The 22,769-nt window shown below is 42.3% G+C and overlaps 1 protein-coding gene across 5 annotated transcripts in view; it reads right to left on the bottom strand.

Annotated features, from left to right (window-relative positions):
- Nucleotides 1-2,045: 2,045 nt before the first annotated feature.
- Nucleotides 2,046-22,769, bottom strand: part of PIGG (phosphatidylinositol glycan anchor biosynthesis class G (EMM blood group)) — an 80,021-nt gene continuing 59,297 nt past the window's right edge. For 3 of the 5 annotated variants that reach the window (XM_068176292.1, XM_068176287.1, XM_068176289.1), the window contains one exon: nt 3,241-3,672. In XM_068176292.1, coding sequence (XP_068032393.1) covers nt 3,447-3,672 — 226 coding nt within the window. In that variant the 3' untranslated portion in view covers nt 3,241-3,446. Of the gene's footprint in view, nt 2,989-3,240; nt 3,673-22,769 lie in introns of those variants that run through there. The other 2 variants (XM_068176288.1, XR_010994418.1) reach the window with 2 other exon arrangements.

Below are 22,769 nucleotides of genomic sequence, written 5' to 3' on the forward strand. Positions count from 1 at the left end.
AACATGTGGCTGCCAAGTACACCCTGCTGAAGGCCTTGCTCAAGTTGTCCAACATCCAGCACCCTTCCCTTCTCCACAGAGTCTGTCATCTCTTAAGAGAAGAAATAAGTACCAATGGGCCAGACACAAACTGTCCTGCAAACTCCCTCTCAGTCATTTTCCCTCCATCTCGCTCTTGACAAAGAGTCTCCCTCTGTATTATCTACCTGCGGACTGAAGAGAGGCTATGTCCCAGACTTTCCATACTTCTGTTAGATGATACAATGTCAGCCTCACAAACATCCCCTGAGCAGAGTCATTCACAGTTAGGAGAGTGGGAGGCCTATAATGACATCAACCAGCTCCTTCTCCTGCCCCACTGACCAGTGGGATCACAGCTTCCTTCCCCTCCTTCTGCTGGAGAAGCGCTCAGGAAAACCTTGGTTTTTCAGAGGAAGCCCTTCATGATAACTTGCAACTGTGGCCCCTCCTCTGCAACTGTGCAATTGTGGAGCTAAATCTTGTTTAGTTAGCAAATGCCTGGTGTGAGGGATTCCAGAAACTGCCCTGACCCTTACAGAGAGAACCATGGAGGAATAGTATCCCACCATACATGCCCTGCCTGCTGGAAAGGCCGAGGCTCACACTGTGGATTTTGTGCTGGCTTATGCAGAGGCAAGGAAAATGGAGGCTTTTTTTCCTAGAGAGCAGAAATACATATATGTAGTATCTGAAATACTAATAGATTTATTATTTTTTTTCTTAAGCCGGAATTCATTTACAAGAACGAAACTGAAGCTTCACCACTGTGAATCCATGAGACCATACCAGACATCAGTTACAAGCCTGGAATTGTGCTGACTGGTGGTGATCTAATGAAATTTAACAGAGCAAGCTGTAGCCCACAGTAACTGGTTGCACTGTCTGACCAGCAGTAAAGGTGCTGAGCAGAAATATTTAACATGGCAAAACTTTATTCAAACAAAGAAAACATCCCTGCTCAGAAGGTATTTAAGGAGGAGTCTGTGCCTGGGCACAGGGCACTACTGAGGAAGTCCAGGCTGATCCCACATTGGAGCAGGGAATACAGGTGACTTGGACAGAAAAAACTGGTATGCTCAGAATGCTACATTCCCAGTAGCATTCCTGCTTCCCACATCATTTGTCTCCTTGTCTGAGGGCTTGAAACACGCTGAACATGACAAGAAGTGAGGTGGAAAAACTAACTAGTGAGATAAGAATTTGTGTTCAGGCATTTGCTTTATATTGATTTAAAATAAAATTATTATAACATAATCCCCCAGTTAAAGCCTGATTGCCTGCAGCAGGAACTAATTCATTCCTTCACTGCCTAACATTTGCATTACTAGAGCCCATAAGCTCATGAAGCATTATTTCATTTGCCTACACCCAAAGGGAAAGGGTAAAAAAGAATAGAAATGTCAGTTCTGAAGTTGAAAGCACCATGTTTCTTTCACATATCATGCAAACTCATGAGTTGACTTGAGACAGAGATGCAGTCTCTTCTCCCTCTTGTCTCTTTTCCTAGTATTGAAGACATAAGTAACAGCTTTCCCAAGCCATTTAATTCTACATCCAATCTGGACATCTTTCAACTTCAGAGGAAAAGGGGGACACTGATCATTTAACTAAGTAATCTGAAAAATGCAATCTTAATACACACACAATAGTTTAGATTCCATTATTTGATAAAAGAGATATACTAGAAGGGAAAAAAAAAACACAGAAGGAATAAAAGACCTTGTAAATGTCATCCCAGATTGTTTTAGGATTCTGCACATCAGAAGCAACTTCTGCTCTGTCCCTTCCATCTCTTTATTAGCACCCTTTCTCTCTGACTCAAATGTCTCTATAAACATACTCTGTATGACTTTCAGGGAGGATTGCTTACGAATTAACGATGTAAGTAAAAAGAGAATATGTTGATAATGCCAACATGGCTGCTAGCCAGCAGGTAACCAAAAAAATGTTGAGAATTGTGAAAATGGTAGATTCATATTCACAAATACAAGCTGTTTTAAATAATCATAATTGGCAGGAAAAAGTGATTTATTAGAAGTATTTAATTTTCAATCTTCCAACAGGTCACAGTAAATGACATTAAGATCCAGTACTCTGTCCTCCAAGTAAAGAGCAATATGCTGCCAGTGTATTGAAAATTTTAGTTGTTTTACAGCTGAAAAAATATTTCATTATGAGTAATCAAGATGGCCTATTGTTAATGTATAAAAACTAAAGGCCTACATTTTGAAATCTGCATTATCTGTAACATGAGACAAAAAGTTCATCACTGATTTTGACTGTGCTGTCAGCTATATCAGTCTTGAAAGCTTTATTGTTCCATATTTGTAACAAAAGTTAAAAGGTCTCTGTATGCTTCTCTTCTGATACACCTCAAATATATTTAGACTAACTCATATTAGCCACTAAGATGGACAAAACTAAGAGGCAAAAAGACCCCACATGAATACTGATAGTCTGCAAAGTCATTAACATGTATCTTCTTGACAGAAGCAAGGAAAATAACATTGTTAGAAATTAATTACAGCACATTCAAGTGAGATGGCTAGACAGGTCACTAGGGGGATGGTGATGCAAGCTGCAAACACACCTTTTACACATTTTATTCTTCCGGTAACTTAATCCATTAAGCTGCTTTCCCGTTCACTACTCACAGCTCTCTACCCATGTGTGGAAAACATGATGAAATGTTCAGCATAGCTGCACTGACCTGATTTATCATTTATACATTGATAAGAAGAAACAACATTTTAGAGGTGAATGGACTCCATAAGATTCATTACTTTGTTAGACAGTAAGTGTTTCTTATTCAGGGTCTGAGGTGCAGATTGAAATCGATTACAAATAATGATGGCACACACCTTAAAAAGAAAATGCTGCTTTTAAACAGAAATGCTTGCTGCCTATGCAAAACAAACAAAATCTCTTACCTAGGATGTTTGTACAATAAAAATTTCAATGTATCCACTAGAAAGAAAACAAACACAAAAACCCCCTGAAGCTCATGTAGTCAGAATCTGAACAGCACCTAGAAATCCTGTACATTTTTAGGATTCTGTGGTCTAAGAAAAAAAATTGTATGCACACAAGATTTTTTCTGTGCCCATGAGGCACTGGTCTGTATTTATATAAAGATGTATATTTTTAAATTCAAAACATGTAATATCACCTTTCAGTTATTTGGGAAGTGCTATAATGACAGCTATAGAACAAAAGGTATCCATGAGAAAACAGTTTATTTCAATTCAACATTTTTAAAGCAAACTCAATTGTAACACAAGACTGATCTTTACTAAAAAAACCCAACTCATTTAAGAATTTACTCTTCAAAATCTTCACAACAATTTAAAGCCGATATTTTCCTTCTTCCATTCCAGTGGCACACTGGACATTGCAATGCAGAACCACATACCACACACCTATTTTCAGTCTTGCACTTTGTAAGAGTGGTTCTGATCCATTGCTGTGAAGAACAGGCAGACAGCAGCTGTGATGAGCACATGCACTCCCTCGTACAGGAGCTTTGGCGAGAAGACACTCCATATGAACAGGTGGTAGCGCAGACCCGTCACCAAAACAACGTAGACGGCAACTGGAATTGAACGCATTAGAGCGTAGCAGAAACAGCCGTGACCCACTGCTGCGGAATTCCTGGGAACAAAAACAGACGAGTTCATTCTAAGGTAAACGCATAAAAGATACTGGAGTTCCTCTCCTCTTTAGCATTACTTCACAACACAAGGAGTATTCAGAGACCTCCGCTTTGTGTTAGAAAACTGATTGTTAACGCAATGATAAACCAATAAAATTTGTTCTTGTCACCTCTATATATCCTATAATGTGTATGTCAGGTGTAAGCATAACAACTGCCATTGCAATAAAGGCGCCCAGTAGTTCACTTCACACTTAGATTGTTCTGTACTTTAATGTATTTTACTCTAATTTACTCTAATGTCGAAGTTTCCATTAAGCAGTTTCAAGATCACTTTGTCTCCTGTTGGCCTTACAGTGCCGTTCCACAGAACCTGAATGGTAGGAGGAAGAGAGGACAACAGTACTCCCCACAAAGCTTCCTAACCTGTTCAACAAACAATCAGATGGAGCCTGCTCCCCTCTTATAAAGAGCATAAAATTTTTCAGAGTGCACTGCTGCCCACAGCCAGCAACACTGTACAAAACAACATAAAAAACTGTGCTATTGGAAAACTTAGCAGAGCTAACTAAGATAACATTCTCCAAAGAATACCATATTCTTAGGCTCATAGGAGCCATTGCATTCCTGTCACAGCTGCTTAGCTCTGCTGGGTCCACTACATCCGAAGAAATGTCTGCCCTTTGTAACCTACATGGTCCATATCCGCCACACTGATGCATTTTGGTGGGTGACAAGAGTCAGATGAAAATGGAAGTGAAAAGGTTTTCTGCACTTTGATTGTCCTCTCTCTCCTGAGGCACTAACTCAAAGCAATGCTGGGTTGGCCACTGTCCAATTTCCCCAAAATACATCTGCAGAGATAAATTCACACTAAATTCCGATGTTTACCCCTTCAGACAAAAGGAAGGAAAAACTATTTCACTGGAATAATAAGTGAACATTTTCCTCTCCCCATCAAAATATTTTACATAAGCAGTTCCCAAAAGAACACACTGGCAAAGAGTGGAAATGTTTTACAGCGAAATCCTGATTTGAGAATCTGTTCTGCTCCTCCCAATTTTTAATTCTAATCTTGTTCCAAGTAATAAAAATTTAACATGGCTAGCACTTCTGCAAGATGTTAATTACTCACTTATGACTAAGTAAGCTACAGAATGCAGTATTTTACATAAACCATTAAACTTCTTATTCTTTAAATAAAAATAACTTGAATACAGCCCTGGTTTCTAGTGAAGTCAAGATCTAAATTCCCAAGGCTTTCAGTAGAAGGAAGAAGAGGTCATGAAAGCAGAGTTTTAAAATCAAGAACAGCAGGCATGAATGACTGAAAAACATACATTCAGTTCACAGAAAACTATTTCCCTTGCTTCTTAGCCAAGGAAACTGAGACTTGGGAGTGAACTAGCTCCCCGTTTCTGCATAACTACCTTAGTCTTCAGTGAGCTTGTGTAAATAATCAACTTTATGTTTAATAACTGATTTTGTTGACAAGGATTAAACAAAGTGCAGTTCACTCAGTCTTAGTTGTTTTCATGCTGATATGAGTTAAAACAGTATTTGTAGTAAAAATAGTATTTGTAATAGTCAGATGACCTCTGAATAAACAGAGGAAATGGTTTTTCAATCAGATAAACAGGCATTTAAAAAAGCATTTTATAGAGTTAAAAAAGCCCTTGATAGACCATATAAATGAATCCCCAGGTGTGGCAAGCACATTTCTCTCTCTCTCTCTCAGGATTTTTATAAAGGTGCACAGAGAGAAGTGAAAGAGAAAACAATTTCTATTTCTGCTCCTTGTTTTTCTCTTGTGGAATGTGTTTGGAGAACTGTTTACCTAGAGCGAATGCCTGGTTGGATCACGGTGGATTGTTTGGGCCTGATGGCCAATCGGATCCACCTGTGTCAGGGCTCTGGAGAACAGGGTCACGAGCTGGGAGTTAGATATGATAAAGAGAGTAGCATGTAGTTTTTAGTATCCTCTTTTATATAGTATATTAATGTATCATAGCATAATTATAATAAAGAATTCATTCAGCCTTCTGAAATAAGTCAGACATCATCATTCTTCCCATTGGGTTCGCCGACATCTACAACACCCAGGTCAATGATACAATTCTTTCTGTATTCTGGTATCATAAAAATAGCTGTTTTCTACTTATAGGATACCTCTACTTATAAAAGCTCTCAGCACTCACTTCACCTCTTAAGATAACACAGACACATACCTTCAGAGGGAAAACTAGGACAAGTTTCACTGTACAATGCAGTGGTGCAATTTAGATAAAGCAGCAAAAGCACACTGTATCCACAAAGTGAAACTGTAAGTGGGATTCAACAGCAGAATAATTGGGTTTATCTCAGAGCTGGTGAAAGAATTCACAAATGGATCACTGCAGACAGAGCACTGGAATGACCGAGCAGTTAGACCTACTTGGCCAGATAAGGCAACAACTTAGCTCTTCAAGCACATCATCATTCTTCTTACTTGAGCCAGAGACAAAATTTGAACAGTTAATAGTAATGCCTTTGTGTGCTCCTTCTCCTCATACAGACACAGTGCACACAGCATCTTCAGGCCACAAGGAAAGCAGCGTCCAGGGATCAGGCAGCTACTGATAACATAATCATGACAATCCAGCTGGCTCCACTAGTTTCTGAGTTACTCCAAATGAATTCACCAGAGGAACAGAGAAAGCTGGCTGTGGGATGCCACTCATGTATCCTCATGTTTATGATCTGGACCAGCCAGTAATGAATAACCTTGCAAATTCTCACTGCTGTTTCAATTAAAGTAATGGAAGACTACAGGACATATCTAAAGTATCAATCTGTAACTAATCCACACTGAATGGTCTCTTCAGCAATTAATACCTTTCATTATTTAAAGGAGAAGAGCACAGACAGATATAAACTACCTCCATGTTCTGACAAAAAAAGCCCACTATTAAGACCTCTGCACAATGCAGGACTAACAAAGAGGAATACTCAGCTTCTAATAAGCTAATGTAGGAAGTTAGCTTATGGGGACCTTAAAGAGAGATCCATATGTGTTACAGATGACAAAGCATATTCAAACTTCATGTAAGATCCAGGAAAAACAATGTTTTTGGAGAGTTCTGAAGCAATGAATACTACAGATTAAAATCACTAAACATGCTGTAATTAGAATGCAAACATTAAGTATGGTCTAGAAAACATACCAGCTTTCAGCACAAATTGTCTCTTTTAATGGAAAATATTCAATACATAGTAAAATATGCCCAAGAAACTGTTATATTAATAGGTTTACCACTTCTTTGGATATCCTATACCCTAATAGTAAATGTTTAACCAACAAATTTTTCACCTCTTAATCCATCTCTAAGGTGCCACTGAGTAATTCAAGGCTTGCAAAATGAAAAAACTACGATGCAAAAATAAAACCAAAAAAAACCCCACCACAAAACAAAAAAACCAAACCACTATTTTATTGTGAAAACATGTCTCCTAGTTATATAGAATACTTGGCAGTGGGTGACAACAAGTTTTGTAGCTTAAAAATCAAGAAAAAAAATCTCCATAGACAGCCCTAAAATGCATCCACAAGGAATTTTAAAATACACTTTACAGTGTTTACAGTGTTCCAACCCTTTTTCCAACACACCATACCAAATAAACAGTTTAGAAATATGTAAGCATATAAGGGTGGAATACCCTTGTATTGTCGCTCTTCTAGGAAGAGTAGGGTCATTCTAGAGGGTTTCAGTAAGAATGTGCTGAATCCTTTCAATGCGAGTTACCCTCCAGCGTTTCTGCCCTTCCACCCCCACCCCACTTTTCTAGCTAAACATCACTGTTTAAGTTATCTTCTACTGGAGATACTGAATTTGCCTGTTTGAATGCAGTTTTTACTGTTTTAACATCTTCTACAGTATTAAGTGGTGCTTCTCTTTCTAGACATTCTACAGTTTCAATGATATCCCTGTTTAGTGTCCTCTGAAAAAGACTTGGCATTTTGCTCATCTGCCCCAGATATACTAAAGAAGAGTTGCACTCAGAAACAAACTGTGTAGCACTCCAAATTTCTCCAACATCTTAAGAGTATCTGCAATGTGTAAGAAATTTCTCTGATCTAAGCAAGTATCAATCGGTTCAGCAGCAAGAAGAAATTTGCTACATCTCTCCCACGTCCTATTCTCACTCAGTATAATTTTACAATACTATTTTAGATTATAGAACACAATCCTGCATTGTCATGGAAAAACACTTTATATTTTTAGCAGTTCCAAGGGAACCAAGAGTCCTCTGGAAATTTACATTATTAACTCTGGTAGAAACTACCAATCAGAACAACATTTTAAATCCTATGAAGTTACAATTTTTGTCACCACACCCTATCAATAGATAGATATCAAAAATGGTGGTTGCCAGCAAGACAAAAGGGCTGTAAAGTGTATTCTGCTGCCTTGGAAAGGATGGAACTAGGGAATGACTAGTTTTTCTCTGCACTCTGCATTCTTTTTCCCAGTAAGAAAGGCAGAGAAGGTACAACTACCTGAGCAAGGTCGTGTCTGTGGCAGTAAGTTACAGGGGACTGTAGCGCATGTGGACTGTAGTACAGGGTTCAGAAGGTTCTCACAAAGACTTAGCTGTAAAATGCTATTAGGACTTGAAACTTCAATTCTCTTAATTTCAGCATCAAGAATACAAAAACTAGAATTGTATCAATGTTTTTCCCTGTTCTCACTGCTGGCATAATCAGTTGTGCTGTGAGCTTCATGTCAGCAAAATAAGAAAAAAAAAAAAGGAAAAAAAAAAAAACAACAACCCACACACACACAAAGGACCCAAAACAAAGACACATACACAAAATAACCCCCCAAAAACCAAAACAAACAAAACAAAAAAAAACTCAAAAACACACCAAACCAAACCAAAAAAACCCTCTAAACCAAACCAGCCTATTCCTGTTGACACTGTCTCAGATTTTATTGCAGCAAGGTATAACCAAACCATCTTAACAAGCAAAACACAGAACATAAGCTATTTCAAAGCCCAGCATCAGTCAGTTTTCTGTGACTATTCTTCAAAAATTCACTGAACAGTTCATAAGGTCTCCAGTAGGAAAAAAAACCTGAAGCATTTTACACTGCCGTCATACATGCAAGAAATAACAAGGAAATTTATAGGTTGATTTTCTGTTAAGGTGCATCTGCAGGCTTTCCTGCTCATCTTTGTAAACGAACAGTTATTCTTCATGACCTTATCTAAAGGTGTGAAGAAAAATTGCATCCAACAATTGTTACTGACAGATGGGATCTGAAGAAATTTAACACAGACTCTTAGTGTCCAAGTTATTCAATTAAATTCAAGTGTAACACATTAAAATATACCAGTCTAGCACGACACATCGACAGTGACACAAGGCATTTCTAGAAAGGTAAAGCACAATTTATTTAAGTATGGAGAGGAAACTGGCCAGCAAGGCCAGATGGGTGGTGATCTGTGATTTTTACTCAGTGTGGCAGCCAGTCACAAGTAGGGTCCCATAGTGAATGTCATTGAGCCCCAAACTGTTCAATATTTTCATAAATAGTCTAGATGGTAGGATTGAAAGCACCTTCACTAATGTGCTGTTGGCACAAAACTGGGCATTGAGGTGGACACAGTAGAAGGGAGAGCTGTCTTACAGAGAGATCTGGTCAGGCTATTAAGACCTATATGAAATTTAACAAAGACAAGTGCAAAGTCCTGCACCCAGGTTACGGCTAGGATGCATGTGGCTGGGAAACAGTGCTGCTGAAAGGGATCTGGGGGTACTGGGGGACCATTAGCTAAACATGAGTCAGCAGAGTAGTGCTGCAGCAACAGTTAAATCATGTCCTGGGCTGCATTCTCAGGGGCATTGCTAGCAGGGAAAGATGTGATTATCCCAACTCTACTGAGTGCTTGTCAGGCCATACCTGTAGTACTATGTTCAGTTCTGGTTCTCCATCCTTCCAAAAAGACATGGACAGACTGGAGGGGCTCTAAAGAAGGACTGGAGAGCATGAAAGAGCTCTACAACATATGACAGTAGAAGTTAAGTCTCTTCTTCAAGAAGAAGGCTCAGGCAGACTTCATCGCAGCATTCCAATAATTAATTATTTCAAGATGGCAACAAAGGATGGAGGTGCTCTCCTCACCAGGTGGTACATGGAGAAAATATAGGGCAATGGGTACAAGTAGCACTGGGAGAGGTTTCCTCTCAGTATAAAAAAGACATGATCTATAGTGAGAACAATCAATCACAGATACAATCTTACCAGGGATCTGGTAGAGTCCCCATCACTGCAAATTTTCAAGACAAGACTAGACAGCATGCTAGATGATTTCATGGAGGCTCCTCTTCCCAGAAAAGGCTGAACCAGATGATCTTTTAAGGGCATCTCCTATCTGGGGTGTTCTGTGGTTCTGTGAAGCAATGCTCACTCTTCTGCACTGAGGGCAGAGTCAATTCTTTCTTGTATTTTTTCACTACAGTAACTATTTTTAAACTTGTGACTTAAATAAAATAACAGCTCTCTCCTCAAATTACTCTTGCCATCCCAGTAACACAGGCATTCAAGAAGAATTTGTTAACTTCAAGAAAAGGTGTGAGAAAAGAAGATAGAAAAATCCTAGATAAATGCAGAATGACAGTATGTCATGCACAGTCCTATCCACAGCTACCAGAACCAAACAGTTGCGTTGGCCATGGAACAGAGGAGAACAGAAAACTAATGGTGGAAAAGGAAAAAACTTGTAAGAATAGTAGGACAAGGCCAACACGAGCAAAAGTACAGGTTACATCTAGAAACATTGCTACAATAAAGAGGTATTAAGAGGTACAGAGGTGAAGAGGTACAATAAAGAGGTACATAAGCAAAGATCTACAAATATGACCCTCTCTTTCCAGTAGTGTTCTTCTGAATGACTCTGCTTCTGCTTGAGCAGCAGCATAAACCACTCAGAGTCTAGCATCATCACACAGCTCTTGCTAATTTAAGAGAGCAAACCAAGTTGGTACTATGCTCCAATCTATTTCAGAATAAAGAGGAAGGAATATGCAAAGTACTGAAGAGAAAGGAGTGATGGAATAATTTCTTCGGTGAACTGTGCGTTCATGCACCGTATCAAAATATTGCTCCCAACTTTCTTCACAGCTTTTTCTAGCACAATGCACAGCATATTCTTCTGCAGAGACTATTTTTTGTGGTGCAATGGGATGTCTTCTGGGACTACACAGGAATACTCTCACTAAGCCCAAGTGTCATATAGACTTTTTACTTTGGCAAGTTTATAGGAGTGATGGACTTCTTAGTAATTCAGCTTTGTGCAAATTACTTTTAAGAGCGATACTCAGCATTAGGATAAAGTCTGCACAGCCCCCATATACTTTCTCTGGAAAAAAAAAGGATTACAGCATGATCTGTAAATCTATATCCTAAGACCTCTGCAAAGGATGAGACACTGCTAATACCATTAAAAGGAACAGTGAACAAAAATTGTTTCATCTTAGGAAGTAAGAAATTGCAAGACCAATCTGATTTTTTATGAAGATACTCTGATTAGTAGCTGCAGACCCTCCTCCTCTTTGGACCCTAGTTGAGAAGACAGGCAAATCAGCACAGGATTTTTCATGCCCTGATTTTGACGATACCATAACTGTAATGGCTCTGAGACAGAAAATGTAAACAGACACAAGTTTCAGAAGATTGCAGATTTGCACTTTGGTAATTTGCACTTTGAGTAGGGGGGGGAGGTAGGAAGAACTCCAGGAAGGAAGGAAGGACTCCAGGAAGGAAGGAAGAAAGGAAGGCACAAGAGGGGAACATATACTGATTGAGAGGGATCAAGAGTGTGTAAAAGTGATAAATATTCACAGTAGAGACAAGGGACACGAGAGCAAACAAGAGGTAAAGTGTGTATGGGAAAGTGAAAGAGCCCATCAGAGAGGGAATGCACATGATAGAGCAAGAAATTGAGGAAGAGAAAGTACATGAGAGGAATATGAGAAGTATGAGAGAAAGATGAAAAACAACAGGGAAAAGGAGGGGAAGTATACCAGGGACACACACTGAATGTGCCTGTAGGTGTGAGCATATGGGGAAGCCAGAGAGAAAATGAGAGAGTGTGTACACAAGAGAGAGGAAGGGTGCAACAGAAAGAATGAAAAAGTGTCAGAGAGGGGAAAGGCAGGGGAAAATGAGAGAGAATTTACATAGAAGATAATTTTATTAGGAATACACATGTGGAATCACAAGCATGTGACAGAACAGGAAAGTACACAAATGAATTGGAAAGTTTCCAAGTCAGCACAGGAAGGGAGGAAAATGGCTGCTAAGGGAGGGAAAGTGTGCCCAACAGAGGGAAAGTAAAAGCAATAGAGAGGAAGTGTAAGACTGTGAGATGGGGAAAGTGTACCAGAGAGGAAAAATACATGCAGAAAAAGGGTGACACACTATACAGAGAGAAGGAAAGCATGCATGCAAGGAAGTAGAAACTTGAAAGATGAGGAAATCAGTGATAGAGTATGAGGCATAGAGGGTGGAGAAGCATACACAAGGGAGAAAAGCGTACAAGGGCAAGCAAGGAAAACTGCAACAGACCAAAGGAAAACCACATGCAACAAAGTAAATGCATAAGAGAGAATTCTAGGAATTGAAAGCATTAACTAAAAGGAAAGCATAAAAAACAGGGAATGTGTGAAAGAGGGATGGAATGTGTGAAAGTGAGACAGAAAGCATGAGCAAAAGAGAAGAGGAGAAGTGAAAGAGCAAGTGAAGGCATGGGTAAGAAAAAGGCAGTATGCATGAAATTAGAAAAGTACAAGCAAGAGAGACTGGGATAGTGTTCAACTGAAACTAAATGTGGTTAAGAGAAAGCATTAAAGACAATGAAGTAAAAAATAGAAACAAAATATGTGAGACAACCCACAAGAAAAGGAAAAAAAATGTAAGAAGTGCCACAGGGATAGGGAAGTGTATATGCAGAAGAGCAGGAGCCAAGACAAGCATGGTAGAAAGGGAAGCCCTGTGAGGCAAGTGTGAGAAAGCAAGCAAGAAAGTGATAGAGGGAAGTGTATGAAAAAGTAAAAGAGGATAAGAAGGTGAAAGACATCTGATGGGGGAGCCAAAGGTACAGTGGGTGGGAGGGAAGGGATGTCCAGAGAGGGATGAAGGGAGTGCAAGGGAGAGGGAAAGACCCCAGGAGAGACAGACTGATGGGGAAGGAGCATGTAGGAGTGACAGAACCTGTGTATGCCAGTGAGCGTCAAGGTGTGTGAGAGGCAAGAAGGAAGCAAGAGGGGGGGTGTTAGGGTGAATTTTGGAGGGAAAGTGAGGGGGCAGCAAGATGAATTAAATTATGGAGGAGAGAAATGTGAAGAGAGAGGGAACTAGCAAATAGACAGTGAGAGGAGTGCTACTGAGTGAGAGACACTCAGTACAACCAAGTACAACCAAGAGTGACAGCATGTGGTGGGGCTAAAGTGCAAGTGAATGACATGAAGCATGCAAGGGAGAAAACTACAAGGTGGCAAAGTGAGAGATCATGATAGAGGGAAGAGTGTGAGAAATACTGAGAAAAACAAGAAATCATGCACAAGAGGGAAGGAAAACAAGAGAAAGAAGGGAGAAGGGAAAGCAAAAGAGATAATAGATGAAAAGGGGCACCATGAGAGAGAGGAAAGGAGCACAGGAAATTAACAGCAGGAATAAGAGAGGCACAGGAGAGGAGAACTGTGTGCCTTGTACAACAATGCAAGAAAGGGGGGCAGCATAAGAACAAAGGGACAGAGGGCAAGGGTGTGCAAGAGGAAGATCACACACACAAATGAGTGAAGGCATGCAAGCGAGAGACAGAAAGCAAGAGAAGGGGTCAAAGTGCATCCAAGAGAGAGAAAATGCACACTCAAGAAACAGGACGTGAACATCAATGACAGCAGTAAGGGCATATGACAGAGGGAAACATACTGTGAGAGATGTAAATAAAGCTAGAAGAAGTGTGAAGGGCAGGAAGTGGGACAAGGACAGAGAGCAATACAGAGGGAGGAAGCAAGCTAGAGGGGAAAAGCATTATGCTTCCAGAGGCTGGAAGCATAAGCAAGAGGGAAATCAAAGAGGAATAATGTGAGAAAGGTGGGAAAGCGTGAGACAGGAGGTTAGTGAGAAAGACCTGACACAAGATAACAAAGGAAACAGTACAGCACAAGGGAAAGAAAATGTATGCAAGAGAAGCAAAGCATTAGAGAGTGAGCACAAACTGCATGTCCAAGACAAAAACCACATGCCAGACAGCCAATAAAACTGAATGACAGCATGAGGGAAGATGTGTGTGACAGGGAATATGGATGAGGTGAAGATGGGGAAGGGATGTGAGAAAGTGCGAGATGAGCAGAACATGACATCCATGTAAACCATGAAAAGTTCAGGGGAAGCACATGATAGAGAGAGGCAGGGCACGTGAGAGGGAAGCAAATAATATACTGCTAAGAAAGTGTGTGAGAAAGATGAGGCAAGTGACAGAGAGGGTGGGAGTTGGAGAAAGAGGTAAGGGGGAATTGAGGACAATAAGAAAGAGGGAATGAGGAGAGAGGGAAGGCTAGAGAAAAAGAGAGGGAGCAAGACAAAGGGATAGTGACAGCAAGGAGAGGGAACAATGACATTAGACAAGACAGAAAGCACAAGTGGCATTTTTAGTGCAAAGAGGAAGGGTAATTTTGTGAGACAGAAAGCATGCAAGAGAGGGAGAAAGACATAGAAATGAAGAATAGTAATACACGTGACAGAGGGGAGTGCCAGAGAATGATAACAGCAAGCAAGGAAAAGCACATATGAGAGATAATGTAAGCATGACAGGCAGAATCCATGTGAGAGAGGAAACACATGAGAGTGAGGAGGATGCATGTGAGAGGGAGGCTGTTGAGACAGACAGGCACAAGGTGCACCACACATGGGTAAAGGACACAGAGAGAGGAAAAGCGTGTGGCAAGCCTGTGGAAGGGCAAATGTGAGGAAAAAAAAGGAGAAGAGGCAAATGATAGAGCCAAAGATAAAGGGATAACAAAAGGAAAAGAGAAGGATACTCAAGGAGAATTACAGAATCACAGAATGAACTAGGTTGGAAAAGACCTTTGAGGTCATCAAGTCCAACATATGAGCTAATACCACCTTATCAATTAAACCATGGCACTGAGTGCCATGTCCAGCCTTCTTTTAAACATGTCCAGGGATGATGACTTCACCACCCACCAAGGCAGATGGTTCCAGTGCCCAATCACTCTTTCAGTGAAGAGTATTTTCCTGACATCTAACCTTATCTTCCCCTGGCACAGCTTAAGACTGCATCCTCTCATTTTGTCAGCTGTTGCTGGGGAGAAGAGACTGACCCCCACTGGCTGCAACTGTAGAGAGTGGTAAGGTCTTCCCTGAGCCTCCTTTTTTCCAGGCTAAACAACCCCAGTTACCTCATAGGGCTTGTGTCCTGGACCATTCACCAGCCTTGTTGCTCTCCTCTAGACACATTCAAGCATCTCAACATTCTCCCTAAACTGAGGGGCCCAGAACTGGACACAGCACTCAAGGTGTGGCCTCACCAGTGCTGAGTACAGGGGAAGAATCACTGCCCTGATCCTGCTGGCCACACCATTCCTGATACAGGCCAGGATGCTGTTGGCCCTCTTGGCCACCAGGCCATACTGCTGGCTCATGTTCAATCACCTGCTGACGAGCACCCTCAGGTCCCTTTCTGCCTGGGCACTGCCCAGCCACTCTGTCCCCAGCCTGTGGTGCTGCAGAGGGTTGTTGTGACTCAAGGGAAGGACCCGGCACCTGGACTTGTTAAACCTCATATCACTGGACTTAGCCCATCTACCCAGCCTGTCCAGGTCCCTCTGCAGAGCCTTCCTACCCTCTAATAGATCAATACTTTCATCCAATTTGGTGTCATCTAGGTTTGCTGATGGTGGACTCAGTCCACTCAGACTATTAATAAAGGTATTCAGCAGGACTGGGCCCAGCGCTGAGCCCTGGGGGGCTCCACTGGTGAATGCCCACCAAGTGGATGTGACACAATTCACTTCCACTCTCTGTGCCTGGCTATGCAGCCAGTTTCTAACCCAGCAAAGAGTGCTCCTGTCCAAGCCGTGGGCTGCCAGCTTTTCCAGGAGTGTCCTATGGGGAGATGGTGTCAAAGGCATTGCTGAAGGTCAGGTAGACAACATCCACAGCCTTCCCCTCATCCATCAGGTGGGTTACCTGGTTATAAAAGGAGATCAGTTTGTTCAGGCAGGACCTGCCCCTCCTAAATCCATGCTGGCTGCATCTGAGCCCTGGGCCATCCTGTAGGTGCCATGTGACAACACTCAAGATGATCTGTGCCATAATCCTGCCAGGCACTGATGTCAGGCTGACAGGTCTGTAGTGTCCTAGATCTTCCTTCCTGCCCTTTCTGTGGATGGGCATCACATTGGCCAGCTTCCAATCACCTGGGAGCTCCCCAGTGAGCCAGGACTGCTGGTAAATGATGGAGAGCGGCTTCAGAAGCTCATCTGCCAGCTCCCTCATCACCCTGGGATGGCCCATCTGGGCCCACAGACTTGTGAGCATCTAAGTGGCTCAGCAGATCTCTGACTGTTCCCTCCTGGATTACATGGGGACAATTCTGCTCCCTATCCCCACCTACCAGCCCAGGAGGACAACTTGTCTTTCTGCTGCAACCTGAGGCAAAGAAGGTGTTAAGCATCTCTGCCTTTTCCTCATCTTTAGTTACTAAATTCCCTCCTGCATCTAACAGAGAATGGAGATTATCCTTGCATCTCCTTTTGACATTAATGTATTAAAAAAAAAAAATATTGTCCTTCACTGATGGACAGATTGATTTCTAACTGGGCTTTTGGCTCTCTGATTTTTTCCCTACATGACTTCCTTAAACACTTCCTGAGACACCTGACCCTCCTTCCAGAGGTGATACACCCTCTTTCTTTTCCTCAGCTCCTTCAGAAGTTCTTTGCTCACCCAGGCTGGTTGTCTTCCCCGATGGCTCATCTTTTGGCACACAGGGACAGCCTGCTCCTGTGCCTTCAAGATTTCTGTTTTGAAGCATGCCCATCCATCCTGGACCCCTTTGTTTTTAAGGGCTGCTTCCCAAGGAACTCTATGACTAAGTCTCTTGAATAGGCCAAAGTCTGCCCTCTGGAAGTCCAGTGTGGAAGTTTTGTTGGTGCCCCTCCTTGTTTCACCAATTATTGAGAATTCTATTATTGCATGACCACTGTATCTCAAATGGCCCCCAACCACCACATCTCCCACCAGCCCTTCTCTGTTTGCAAACAGCAGGTCTAGCATTGTCCCTCCCCTGGTAGGCTTGCTCACCAGCTGAGACAAGTTGTTCTACACACACTCTATGAATCTCCTAGACTGCCTCTTCTCTCCTGTGCTGAGTTCCCAGCATGTATCTGGCAGGTTAAAGGCTCCTACAAGAACAAGGGCTGGTAATTGTGGAATATTTTCCAGCTGTTTATAGAATAGTTCATCCACCTCTTCATCCTGGTTAGGTGGTCTATAACAGACTCTCACCAGGATGTCAGCCTTGTTGGCCTTTCCCTTGATTCTTAACCATAGGCACTCAACCATATTAATATCAAGTTCTGTGGTGTCAAGAGCCCTCCTAATATACAGAGCCACCCTCTTCCACTTTTTCTCCCTTTCCTGTCTCTTCTGAAGAGCTTGTTGCCATCCAGTGAAGCACTCCAGTTATGTGAGTCATCCCACCACATTTCTGTGATGGCAAAAAAGTCATAGCTTTCCTGCTGTACCATGTTTTCCAGCTCCCCTTGTTTGTTACCCATGCTGCATATATTAGTGTACATGCACTTCAACTGGGATGCTGACTTCACCTCTCTCAGGCCTACCACCCATGGGCTTGTTTCTGGAAAGCCTAGTTGCATCTCCTTCCCCCTTTGAACCTAGTTTAAAGCCCTCTAAATGAGTCCCACCAATTCATGGGCTAGAATCCTCTTGTCCTTAACAGATAGATGGAGCCCATCTGACTCTAGTAGGCCATGTGCTGTAAAAGCTGCCCTATGATCAAAGAACCCAAAATTCTGCTGATGGCACCAGCCCACTTGGTGATAGTGTAGGTTCTATTGTTCCTTTCATCATTTGTCCCTGCCACTGAAGGGACTGAGCAGAACACAGCCTGTGCTCCTGCCCCATCAACCACTCGACCCAAAGCCCTGAAGTCCCTTTTAATTGCCCTGACACTCCTCTTTTCAATCGCATCACTGCCAGCCTGGATTATCAGCAGAGGGTAATCATCAGAGGGCTGAATCAGCCCAGAAAGTCTCCTGGTGATATTTCATACCCAGGCCCCAGGGAGGCAGGAAACCTCCCTGCAGGATGGGTTTAGTCAATATACGGGGCCCTCTATTCCCCTCAGAAGGGATTCACCTACTATGACTACCTTTCTTTTCTTTTTAATGCTGGAGGTAGTGATTCATCTGACAGATTAAGTGTCATTTAGAGGCTCTCTGGGCAGATTATTTTCTGCAATATCATCTGGCTTACCTTCTGGATCCAGACCTCACACCTATTATGAAGTGGCACCTGGGCAGGTGATGCGGGTCAGCAAGAATTTTTACTAAGTCCCCAAGTAGGGATCCATTTCCATTTTCCTTCATGTACTAGGTCTCCTCCTTCTGCTTGATTGTAGGAGGCACGTGTGTCCTCTGGCTCCTGGTGGGCTTCTCTCAGGGATGGAAGGGTGAAACTCCACAATATTTCCCTTTCACTTTCCCTAATACTCCTTAGTCTTTTGACTTCCTCCTTAAGCTTGGCCACCAGACAGAGGAGATCATTCACCTGTTCACACTGCAGGCAGGCATCTTCTACACCATCCTCTGGTACTACTGACAGGCTTAAACACTCCTTACAGGAAAGGGTCTGGACAGATGAGTCCTGCTTGGGGGGTTCTGTTTGGGTTGGCACACTTTTACTAGCTATGGCATTGTTTGGAGACCATTACTGAGAAAAAACCCAAAACTAACCAACCAACCAGCCAACCCCCAACACAAAATAAAAACCCCACTAACAGGAGGATGACTGCAACCCTGCCTGTGCAAACTGCCATGCTGCTCCCTCAAACACGTGCCACAACCCTGTTCACCATGCTCACTAGAGCCTTCTTTTAATTGCACCTCTGCACCTCCGATGGCCAAAGGAAGCCCTTCCCTGCACCTGAATGGCTGCTAAGAGGAAGGGGACCACCTGCTCAGCTCCCTTTGAGAGAAATCTGTGATGGAAGGGGAGAACAAGCACATAGGGAGGAAAAGCATGCCTGAATGGCATGGGAATGAGAAGAGATAGCAAGCAACAGGGGTAGGGAAAGTATGAGCAAGAGGGAAAGTGCACACATAAAAACAGAAAATTGTGTCTGAGATGGAAACGCACCCAAAGGGGAGGAAAGAATGACACAGAGAAGAAAGACTGGGAAGAGGGAAGTGCAAAAGAAAGTAACAACACTCAAGAGTGGCAAAGCATGTGACAGAGGGACAAAGGACACGTCAGAAGCAGTGTGAGAGAGGCAAAGAAAGTAAATAAGGAAGACCATGTGAGAGAGTGAATGTGACAGGGAAAACATTTAGATAGAGTAAAAGGAGGGTAAAGAGAGACATAGAGTAGGGAAATGGGAAGATCGGAGGAGGGAGAGAGTGAGGGGGAAGAGAGGGGAAGAAAAAAAACCAAGAGATTGAAAGGGGAAGGTGAGAGAAAGAAGGGGAGAGAGGGATAGCATGAAAGAAGGTGGGGAAGCACAAGAGACAAAGCATGAGGGAGGAAAGGTACTAGCAGGAGAGAAAGGGATTGTGTAATAGAAAGCATGTTAGGGAGAGGAAGAGAGAGGAATAAGAAAAGGCAAGAGAAAGAAGAAACACATGCAAGGCTGGGAAACTACAGAGAGATGTGACCAAAAAAAAAAGCACCTGAAAGTGGGAAAGCTAAAAGAGAAGTAAGTAGATAACTTTGGGAAAGTATGGGAATGAGAGAGAAAATATCCCAGGGGAAAGATTATACAGGTGAAAGGTAAGCCAGAGACATAGAGAGAGCAAAAGAGGGGGTTAATGAGAAAAAATTAAGAATGAAAGGAAAATAAATCAAGCTGGAGAGAGAGAACAGTGTGGGGGAGAATGGAAGAGAATGGGTGAAAGGGGGAAGCAAGACAGGTATGTGGAGAGCAAAGCTTAGGAAGGGCTCATGAAAGAAAGGGAGGAAAATTACAAAGCACAGGCAGCAAGAGCAAAAAGAAAACTGAAAGCAGGAGATAGGGAAATTGTGTAATAGGGAGAAAGCATGCAACATGAGGAAAAGGCTAAGAATGCAATATCGAGAATGAAAATGCAAAAGAGTGAGAAGGAAACACAAGAGGAAAAGGAACATACAACAGAATCGAAGCACATGAGATACCAAAGCAAAGCAAAAAAGAGTGTTGAAGCATGTGCAAGAAAGTGACAATGCATCCAAGAGACACAGGGACAGTGGGGGGCATGCTGTGCAGTAAAGGAGGGATAATGAACCAAAGAGAGGGGAAGGCATGAGAAAGAGAGACTAAGAGTATAAATGAGGGCAATAAAGAACATGTTTCAGAAATGGAAAAGTATGCAAGGGATGGGAAAAACATAAGACTGATCAGCAGAGCAAAAGAGGGAGAGGGAAAGTGAAGCAGAGCAAGAAATACAAATGCAAAAACCAGGCAAGATGTGGTGGGGGAAAGAGTGTCTCCAAGAGAGAAGACAAGTGAAGGGTAGGGGGTCAAGAGAAGAAAAGTGCATAGGGATACACACACGTACATACCACAATGACACAACATTCATAAAGTCAGGTAACATGAGACAGAAGTGAACCATCTATGAGGTAAAGTGATGTAAAGGGAATGTGTGTCAGGGAGAGGTACAGCAGAAGAGGGGGAAAGGTGAAAAAGGGAGAAAGGTGAAAGTACAAGGAAAGGTGAGCTATGGAAGGAAGGAAGGAATGTGTGCATGGAAGAGAGAAAACATGCAAGACAGGAAGAACACGGGAAACCATAAGAAAATAAGCATGCTAGAGGGAGTGCTAGTGAGTGGGCGTGCATCAGGGAGATGAGGAAAACAAGACAGAGAAGAAAAGCACAATCAAGCGGGAAAGCTTACCAGAGAGTGGGAAAGTAAGTCAAATAGAACGGCAAAGCATATCTGAAAGAGGGAAAACATGTCTGATACAAATGGAAAGCTCAGGAGAGAGTAAGCAAGAGAGGGAAGAAGTCAGCAATCGAGAATGAAATAGTGAACAGAGGACAAACAAGAAGTCACAGGCATGAAAGTGTGCACAAGAAAGCAGAAAATTCTCAGTGATGAAGTGGCATGTGAGTCACAGGCAAAGACAGTTTGAGAGAGAGTTATAACAAGGCAGGGGGACAAGGCAGTTGAAGACAGACAATCAAGCAAAACAAGGTCAGTAGGGCATGGATGTGTGAAGGGGAAAGTGAAAGATGAAAGGGAAAGAGAGAACAAAGGGAAATATGAGAGAGGGACAGCAATAGACAGTAAGGAATAGCACAAAAACAAGAAAGCACAAGTGTGAAAGTGCAAGTAAGAGAAAAACTGCAAAAGCAGGAACATGTTAAGAGGAAGAGTAAAAACCCATCAGAGAGACAAGGAAAGCACACAGAGAAAGAAGGAGAATTTGGAGACAGAAGAGAGAAAAATACAAAGGGAAAGTGAGAGCAAGAGAAAGAGAAGTCAATGGTATGACAGCACGGAGAAAAAGTGAGTAACATAGAAAAACACAAACTAAACGTACAAGAGCATGAACATTCACAAAAACATCAGGGAAAAGCAAACCAAGAGAGAAGCAACATGCGTGTAAGAGGTAATCTGTGTTAGAGAAAGCAGATGTGCTTAAGGTTGTAGGAGAGGGGAGGGGTCTGTGAAAGAGAAGGCTAATCAAAATGGAAGAGAAAGCACATCCACAAGAAGGAGACAGTTTCTTTGGGAAGGGAAGAACATGGCCAAGAGGGAGGCAAAAGTTGAGAGGTAAAAGGGAATTGACTGAAAAAAGCACACTGCTAAGAGGGAAAACAGGGAAGGATAGAGACAAGTGGAAGGCAGAGCAGAGTCCAGAGAAAGCCTAAGACAAGCAGAGATAAAGGCAGAAGCTACACAAAGAGAAGAAAAGTGAGACTGGGACGTAATTTGTGAGGAGGGGAGGGAGATAAAACATATCTAAGACAAAGAAAAAGCCCAAGAGACAGATGGATGGAGAAAGGAAGGCAGTGGGATGCCAAGAGCAAGAAACAGCAGGCAGTGTAGGGAAACAAGTGAGGGGGTGAAAGCATGAAGGAGCGGAAAAGTGCATGCGAGAATGTGTCAAAGAGGTAGGAAAGCGCATGAGGAATGGAGAAAGTGAAACAGGCAAAGCAAGGGAGAATGTAAAAAAGCAAGCATGGGAAAAAACATATGCAAGAAGTGAAGTGAGTGAGAGGCAAAACATTTTTTGGAAGACAAGAAAAGCTGCAAAACAGAGATACAAATGAGAGAGGAAAAGCCTATCTCATGGAGGCAGAAAGATAGGAGACAGAGCAGAAGAGATGAAGGAAGAGGACAGAGGCCAAAGAGACATGGATTGATAGGGAAGAGGGAGGCAAAAAGACATGTAGAGTGAAATGGAAAGTTCAGGAGGGAGAGGAATGGTTGGAGGCTGTGACTGAGAAGGCGGGATAGTGAGCAGAAGAGAGAAGTACACTGATGCAAAGAATGAGACAGCAAGTGACACAAGGGGGATAGTGAGAGACAGAAAGCTGTCATGAGACAAAGTGCAAGGAGAGAAAAACTGAAAGATGGAAATGCATGACAGAGAAGAATGTTAGACACTATAAGAGAGACTTGGAGAGAAAAATGTCTAAGTTGACTGCAAAGTACAAAAGACAAAGCCACAAAATGTATATGCAGGAAACAGAGTGGCAAAGCACACACACAAGAGGCAAAGTGCACATGCACAAGAGGCAAAGCATGAGCACAAAACATTGAGGAGAGCGAGAAAGAAAGAAGGCAAGAAAGCAAGAA

The sequence above is a fragment of the Anomalospiza imberbis genome, chromosome Z (genome assembly GCF_031753505.1).
Source record: "Anomalospiza imberbis isolate Cuckoo-Finch-1a 21T00152 chromosome Z, ASM3175350v1, whole genome shotgun sequence".
In the NCBI taxonomy this organism is placed as follows: domain Eukaryota; kingdom Metazoa; phylum Chordata; class Aves; order Passeriformes; family Viduidae; genus Anomalospiza; species Anomalospiza imberbis.